This window comes from Terrapene carolina, unplaced genomic scaffold (genome assembly GCF_002925995.2).
Source record: "Terrapene carolina triunguis isolate 2854851 unplaced genomic scaffold, T_m_triunguis-2.0 Scaffold461, whole genome shotgun sequence".
Lineage (NCBI taxonomy): Eukaryota > Metazoa > Chordata > Testudines > Emydidae > Terrapene > Terrapene triunguis.
The window spans coordinates 400,333-408,680 of NW_020664812.1; the positions used below are offsets into that span (position 1 = coordinate 400,333).

At 52.6% G+C, this 8,348-nt stretch overlaps 1 protein-coding gene across 1 annotated transcript; it reads right to left on the reverse strand.

Moving 5' to 3' along the window:
- Positions 1–2,227: 2,227 nt before the first annotated feature.
- LOC112118300 (cytochrome c oxidase subunit 6B1) lies at positions 2,228–8,348 on the reverse strand. Its single transcript, XM_026658553.2, has 4 exons — positions 8,270–8,348; positions 7,292–7,407; positions 3,450–3,550; positions 2,228–2,485 (listed from the first exon to the last, which is right to left on the reverse strand). The coding sequence occupies exons 2-4, from the start codon at positions 7,395–7,397 to the stop codon at positions 2,432–2,434; spliced, it is 261 nt and encodes an 86-aa protein (XP_026514338.1). The 5' UTR covers positions 7,398–7,407; positions 8,270–8,348; the 3' UTR covers positions 2,228–2,431.

The window sequence follows — 8,348 nt, forward strand, 5'->3', positions numbered from 1 at the left end:
AGCAGCCCAGCCTGTGCCTCCCTAACCGCGGTTGGTTGGTTTGGACCCCCCCTGCTCGCCCCGCCCCACAGCCGGGCTCCCTGCCCGGAGCGCGGTCCCGACTCCCCGGGTGTTTTCTTTTAAATCTGCGCATCCCAGGTGGGGGGCAGAGTCCAGGGACTTGATCCCGGTCTGTCAGCGCCCCCCCGGGAGCAGAGGGCTCCTTAACCCAACGCACCAGGGCGGAGGGAGACCCGACAGCCAAAGCCGGAACAAGGGGCAGGGAAGGGAATTGACCCTTGGAACAACTGCCCCAGGGACAGGAGGGATCCTGCAGCCCTTGGAGGGGTTCCATGGAGACGGGGTGGCTGCCTGTAAAAGCGGGGTGCTAGCTCTACCCTCAGATGTGGGCTGAAGGCAGGTGTCTGTGAGCTCCCCACCTACCCATCACCCCCAGCCCTCTGGAGCTCAGCATCAGACCCCTGCCCCACAAGCCCCCCAGCCACTCCCTCCCCTCAAGCAGGCTGAGCCACCCAGCAGGTCTGCCTCCCAACCCTGCCTAGGAAACAGCTGTACACCCTTGTGCTTCACACCATGCTTCCCTTGCTCTCATGTCCTGCCCCACACCAAATGGTGGGACCTACTGTGACCTGCAGAGGGCAGAGAACCCCAGGGGGCAGCCTGCACCCCACTCTGGTTCCACAGCCCACCAGGGGTAAGAGCTGCCAGCTCATCCACAAAGCCATGAGCACAGGCATGTACCTGGCATGGTGCACAAACTCCTCCGACACCAGCTCCTTCTGCAGCAAGGGAGACCCTGGCACACATCTGCGAAGGGCACGTCAGCCTGCAGCTCCTCCAGCACCTTCTGCCTAGATTCTGGCTGCATTTGCCCCTCCCTCCCAATCCATGCACACCCCATCCCTGGCCACACAAAGTCACAGGACCTCCTTGGCAACCTGCTCCCAGTGCTGGCCACAACAGCCGTACAGCTGGAGCAATGGAAGCTGGACATCCCCCGCCACCAATCACACCTCCCACTGGTGTCCACTGACTCCTTAGATGAGCGGCTCGTTGTTCCCCCCTCTGGATCCCTGAATTTTAACCTTCCCTCTCATCCCTGGTTTTTCATTGGTTGACCCCAGAACCTCAGTCCAATGGCTCCTCCCCTTGGATTGAGGGGTCCTTTACGGGGTGGGGGGGAAGGGAGGGCGGGCCTTTAGGCCAGCAGTCTCCTGCTAACCCAGTAGGGCACAGCTATTGTGCCACTTTGACAGCACCAGTCTAGTGAAAGCTACATTGGCCTCCTCACCGGGGGGAAGGGGGGGACGGCGATGATACTATTACAAAACTGCTTGTACTGGTCTAGCTTGTTCCCACTACAGGAAGGCCCCTTTATCCTAGTGTAACAGCAGGGAACATACTGGTGTGATGACAGCAGTCCCATGACACTGCTCAGCAAACTGGGTCGAGTGGTACAAAAGTCAGCCACAGATCCGAGCTAATTCTCACCCCTTAATTACAGCGTTGGGTTTCATCAGGGTGAAGACACATTTATGAGCTGTGTCGCCCTAGTGCCTCGAGGACACAGAGCAAGACCCGGCTGTGCTCGGTGCTGTACGAACCCAGCACGCTGCTGTAAATGGGGAAAGCGCCATTGGCCAAACAGGCAGAGAGCAGCGAATAGAGCAGGGGTTAAATGCAGCAGGAGATGGGGAATTCGCGCTTGAGGGGTTGGGGCAGAACAGACAGGCTAGTGCCCAGCCATCAGCGTTCGCCGGTGGAGCGACCTAGGCCGGGATAGTCGGGGTGTCTGAACGAGTTGAGGGTGGAGAAGTAGCCCAGCTGTCTGTGGTTCAGGGTGGGGGCTAGCAGTGCTGTGCCACCTGTTGCTATTCATTGCCTCTCTACCGCAGCGAGCTGCCACCAGGAAGCGCTGCAAGAAGCTTGCCAAGCTGAGGCCCAAGCAGCCCAAGTGCCAAACAGCCTCCTGCCAGGACGTCTCTTCCTTTCATCCCCGCGGGGACAGGAGAGAGAACAGAGCTGCTTCCTCGGCGCGGAACACAGGTTTAGAAGGGTGACGGAGGATGGGCCAGTGTCACCCTCTAATTGCACAGTCAAGACTCCTGGGTTCTCTCCCCAGCTGGGGGAGGGGAGTGGGGTCTAGTGTCAGAGCCAGGGGGCTGGGAGGGAATAGCTCCTTAGACTATCCCATTATGGTCCCAACGAAAGAGAGAGACAGATGATCTAGGTTTTATCCCTTTACTTTTATCATCAGAGTTTGCAAGGCCCAGACTCTGCCCCATCACAGGACACCGAACTCTCGAGCGGACAGGACTGAAGATAAAGACAATCAAAGGATCGGCCGGAGACATCGAACCGAGGGGCCGAGCAGAGCCACTGTGCCCCGGGGCGAGGGGGCACAAGTGGCCGACGCACCAACACCAGCCAATCAGATCTTGCCGGGAAAGGTCCCTTCTGCCCGGCGCTCATCCCAGGCGTTGACCTGAAAGAGACCAACAAGTTCCATTGATCACCCATTCCGGCGTGACCAGAAGAAAGGAGCTCCGGCTTGGGGCGGGAGGGGACGGCCAGGACTAAGGCTAGCTGGACAATGGCTTCTTGACTTCCCGCTGGCAGAAAACTGGACTTTTCTGCACCTTTTTTGGCTGAAAAGCCAGAATTTTGATTAGTGCCTCAAGGAAGCTGTACTTCAGGGGCCTCACGCCCCCATTCTCTATCGGCCAAGCATCCTAGTTGGACTACAACTCCAACGTGCAATGATGCACGAGGGTCTCCTCACCCCTTACCACGGTGCATCATGGGAAATGTAGTGCAGCCAGGGAACCTAGTCCATAGAGGGCAGGGGGCCAGGAAGATACAAACTACAATGCCCATGAAACATTGCAGCAGAGGAACCAAATGGAAATATTTTGGTTTTCAGGCATTCGGATTTGATGACAATTTGCGATTTTTCCTGCAAGCAGCAGACACATGTCATGAAAAATTGTTCCGTTGTGGATCTGATTTTTCATCAGAATCACCCGACAGGGATCTGCCAGAGCTAGGACATGTAGATTGATTGCCTATATGAGAACAAGGCAGCACTTTTTATTAGTGCTCCAGCCAAGGGGCTACAGGCTGGGGATTCTCCAAAGGAACTCCCTGTATCCCACAATCCTTTGGACCTGCAAAGGATTATGGGATCTGGGTCACTGGGCAATTTTTCAGGTGGAGGGGCTGGTGTGACTGAAGATGACAGGGACCCACACAGCTCCTGGGGCTCTAGATCAGAGAGACCCTCACGTTGCAGCTTCCCAGCTACACCAATTGGCTCCTGCATCCATCTCTAGCCAGAATTAACGCAGATGCAGGCCCAATCCCGTGAGGTGCTGAGCGCCCTCTGCCCTCCCCCACACGCCTGATAACCCCACTTTCTAGCCAAGAACCTTTCAGCCCCAGTGACCTACCCAAGAGATGGGACAGAGGGACGTGTACACACGGCGGTACCACTGGCAGCACGTGGTGTCGGCTCCCTTAGCTGTCATGGCTTTCTCGCAGCGATGGAAGTCTACGAGAGAGAGAGAGAGAGAAGTTTCAAGGCTAGAAAAGCTCCCCAAAGCTGATGCTTCTGGGGGAGCAGTTTCATAGATTCCGAGGCCAGACGGGACCACTGCGATCATCTATCTGACCTCCTGTACAAAACAGGCCATAGAACTTCCCTGAATTCCTCCCCAGAGCAGATCTTTTAGGAAAACATCCAATCTTGATTTAAAATTGCCAGTGATGGCGAATCCAGCACAACCGTTGGGGAACTGTTCCAGTGGTTATTACTCCGTCAAAAATTTACACCTCATTTCCAATCCGCAATTGTTTAGCTTGAACTTCCAACCCCTGGCTGGTGTTAGACCTTCGTCTACGAGACTGAAGAGCCCATTATTAAAGATTAACTCCCCACTGCAGGAATATAGGCCCACGTTACATGTGGGTGAACTGTGGTTTTAAACTGAGTTTGGATATTAGCACGAGCACCCAGCCCAAAGCACCTGACCAAAAAGAACAAGATCAGGACTAAGAGGAGTAGTTGTGTGACACACAGTGACCCATCATGATATCAGCGTTATCTTACTTAAGGTTTGAGCTGAAGTAACAAATAAAACAAGGTTAATTGGATACCAGGGGCATAAATAATTAGCTATTTAACAAACTGCTTCATCCAGCCATAGCTAAGGTCTGATGATTGGCAATGACCTCACAGGTTTGTTAAAGGGTATTAAGGGGTTCTCGGCTAATACTCGCCTGACCAAGTTGGGGGCGACCAATATGGGGCCAGGTCTACACTGCAGACCTATCTTGGCATAACTCCATCGCTCACAGGTGTGAAAAATCCACGCCCTTGAGTGATTGAGTTATACCGACCTTAACCCCCCTGCGTGTAGACAGTGCTATGTCAAAGGGAAGGCTTCTCCCACTGACCATCGACACAGCTCGAGGAGGTGGATTAACTACACCCACGGGAGAGCTCTTTGTCATCAGTAGCGGAGCGTCTTCACTTAAACACTGCAGCTGCAGCATTCTAAGTGTAGACCTGCAGGGTTTAGCATGTTTGTAAGTATCCTGGTCAAATGCTTATCAAGGTTGTTACTGTAGTAAACTGCTTATTATTTAGGCATGTTTAGAGTCATTGAATTAATACCATTTGGCCTTTGGATTTAATAGAGGAATTTATGGTTAAATTAGTGTCATGGGAATACCCTGTATAACAACTCCAACTCCCACACAGGTACTTACAGACTGGGATCAAGCCACCCCTTAACCTTCTCTGAAGCTAAACAGATGGAGCTCCTGGAGTCTCTCGCTATAAGGCAGCTTTTCTAACCCTTTAATCTTTCTCTTGGCTCTTCTCTGAATCTTGCCAATTTATCAGCATCCTTCCTGAACTGTGGACACAGGACTCCAGCCGCGGTCGCACCAGTCCCGATTCAAAGGGAAAAACAACCTCCCTGTTCCTACTCAAGATTCCCCTGTTTACGCATCCCAGGATCGCATTAGCCTTTTTGGCTGCAGTGTCGCACTGGGAGCTCACATTGGGCCAATTGCACACCACGACCCCAGATCTGTTTGTGAGTCACCACTTCCCAGGAGAGAGTTCCCCAAATGAAAGGCTGAGGGATTAAGACACCCGTGGCTGATAGCATCGGTGTAGCTTCCTCAAGGTGCTGAGCACTGGAAGTCAGTGGAAATTGACAGCCAGCTGCTAGCCCTTATTCTGTACATGCTCAAGGACACAGCTTGCATCTCCCCTGCTCTAACGCACCTTAGATTAAGGGCTTGGTGCTAATCTGGCCCCCATTACTGTCATATCTGACCACCTCGAAAAATTTTCCATAGATCAGTTTTCCATTGGAAAATGCAGTTTCACCAGAATCGCAGATTTTGCAGGAACATGTTGATTTCAAGAATCTTCAAGGGGAAAGAGTCAAAACGAGTCTTTTCATCAAGGTCAAAATATTTTTTTGAGCCTATCATTTAAATTTGTACATTATGTTAACTTTTTATAGGATATGAAAAGACAAAACAAAACACTGTGATGGTTCTGGACCAAGTTCTGAGGGAATTTTCGTTCCACGGGGAATTTTGAAAGTTCAGCTTTTTGTTCTGATTTGGTACCAAAATGTTCAGAATTTCCCACTGGATGGAAAACCAGCTTCCAACCGACTCTGCTTTAATGGGTTTATCCTCACCACACTCCTGTGAAGCAGGGAAGTGCTATTACTCCATTGTACAGACGGGGAAAGTGAGGTACAGCAAGGCTAAACAGTTTATCTGACATCACACATGGAGCAAAGCAGGGAATTTAATCCCAGGTCTCTGCAGTTCCAGGCTAGCAGTGCCCTAATCACTTGGCCATCCTTTCTCTCGTTACCAAGAGACAATATGCTACCAAAGCCTTTAAGAGGAGATATTTTTTAAACTGAATATTGTTTAGGCCTTATTAAATGAAAGCTAAAAAACCCAGAGCTAGATCTCTCCTTGCAGTGCTGGAAGCCAGACACATCGGTGATATGGTTAAACAAACACAGACACCATAAGCAGGGGGGGAATCTTTGAAGATTCTCTCTGTCCTTCATACAGCAGCCTAATTCCAATTTTCCATCTTTTACAGATGATGTTTGAACGAAAGCTGCTGCAGCTTTACTCAGACACATCGTGTTGAGCTACTCGCAGGAGTAACAGGCTGAGACACAGAGTAACTCAAGAGCCTGGGAAAAATGAGGTTCAGGATTCAGGGAAGCCTGTTTGGGCCAACTGAATTGGCTATTATGAAGCAGCAATTCAGGATGGATTGCCCAGGGCTAGAAGGCACCGTCCTCGAGTTCAGGCAACTCCATCATAGCATCTAGCGAGGGCTTGGTAAATTAGATTAATAAACAAACTTCCCCCATCGCCTTTAGATTGATCTGTGGCAGGACTTCTGTACAACATCTAACAAATCGATCTGTGGCAGGACTTCTGTACAACATCTAACAAATCGATCGTCTCACTGGTACCTCAAGCTTGGGACGGCATGTACCAGAGTTTTCTATTTCCTGGTTTTCAGAGGGTTAAGTTTAGCCCCTTCCTACATTCTGGAGGGCATGAGGCAGCACCAGCTGCCTTAAACTCTGCATTAACTATATCTGGAGGCCGTTGACATGCACTTAATGGAAAGCGAAGCAAATTGGTAGTGGGCTCAAAACAGGGGTGTTCAGGTCAAGTTCTCTGGCCTGGATTATACGGAGGTCAGACTAGATGATTTAATGGGCCTTCTGGCCTTTAAATCTGTTCATCTCATCCAGGGGCCTTCAAAGGGTCTACACACCATGTGTAGCACCCTGCAAATCTGTGGATATCCATGGACCATGTTTGTGGATTGGATGCGGATACATATTTTGTATCCGTGCAGGGCTCTAACCATGTGCAAAGTTATGCAGGTCCTTAAGTCTTTGCGGATCAAGGCTTCAGGTTATAAACTCTTCAAGACAAGGACTGTCTTTTCATGGCATGTGTACCGAGCACCCAGCACACTGGGACCCCCATGGATCGAGGCAGTTAGATGCTACCTTAGCAGTGCATAAATTTAAGAGTTAGTTACAGGAGAGGAAAGCAAATGTGTTTCATCATTACCTGGATATTTTTAACTATCAATTTATGGACTGTGGGCAATCTAAACAATAGACAAGAAGCGAAACTGCCTAGGCCTGTGTCACCAGCCAAAGTGAACAAGCTGCATCAGAGTTCAGATCGTTTGGTTGCTAACAGCCCATCTCACCGAGGTAGTTCTGCCAGCAGTTGCGAGTCTGGTTCTGATTCGGGAACCTGCTGTCGAAGGGGGCGGTTTTGTAGTTGTCCAGCTTGGCCTGGATGCTGTCAGCCATTTTTCTTGTTCTAGGGAGGAGGGGAAAAAAATCATGTCATTTGTATTGTGGCAGCGGCTAAAGATCTCAAACAGGGCCCTATTGTGCTGGGCACTGCACAGACACAGAGCGAGAGGCAGACCCTGCCCCGGCTGAGATCAGGGTCCCGTTGTGCCGGGCGCTGCATAGACACAGAGTGAGAGTCAGCCTCTACCTCAAGGAGCTAACAATTTAATCCCAGCAAAGCCTCTGCGCTTTGAGCAGTGGGGGCTCCCCAGGAAGCGTGACAGCACTCTGAGCACGGGCTTCACACCCCTTTGCTCTGGGATCTGGTCCCCCCATATTTAGACTTGCAGCTGCCTCCCATGGACAGGAATGTATCAAGTGAAGCCCCCTTCGAGCTACCAATGCGACCGGTTTGCAACACCCCAACATCAATGGATACAGAGAGCGCAGCCGGAACAGACTCACGGGGCCGGCTCCAAGGAAAGAAAACCTTGGCAGTCTTCCCCCACGGACGGGAAACCGGGGGGAGCTCTGGGGCTTCCCACCGCCCTGGTCCTATTCCGCAAGAGCCAGCCCCGATCTCACCCCATCCGCCCCTTGGGGATGAACCCCCCGCCCCGGGCCGCTCCGCCCAAGCCGGTTTCGGGGGGGGGGTTAAACCCCGGCGCGACACCCCCCCCCCGCGGCGCCGGCCCCAGCGCGGAGGCCGGAGCGAGGCCGCGGATCCCGGGCAGGGCTGAGCCGAGTCCCGGGAGGGGGGTTGGCCGCGCGAGGGGCCCGGGTTCGAGCCCTCGGGGCGGGGGGGTCCCCCACGGACAGCTGGTGCCAGGGCAGAGGGGGATCCCCACCCCCAGTCCCGGCTTCATCCCCCCCGGTCCCGGCCTCACCCGCGCGGCGGTTCTTCCTGAAAGTGACTTTCACCCTGAGACCGACGGTCTGAGACCGGAACCACAGAAACGGATAGGG

Bases quoted from the DNA above. Each gene is read 5' to 3' on its own strand.
- LOC112118300 (XM_026658553.2), bottom strand. From the start codon at position 7,397: ATGGCTGACAGCATCCAGGCCAAGCTGGACAACTACAAAACCGCCCCC. The intron at 3,551-7,291 runs GTGAGATGGGCT...TCTCTCTCGTAG, and splicing joins CTGCTGGCAGAACTACCTCG to ACTTCCATCGCTGCGAGAAA. The intron at 2,486-3,449 runs GTAGGTCACTGG...GGTCTCTTTCAG, and splicing joins CCCTCTGTCCCATCTCTTGG to GTCAACGCCTGGGATGAGCG.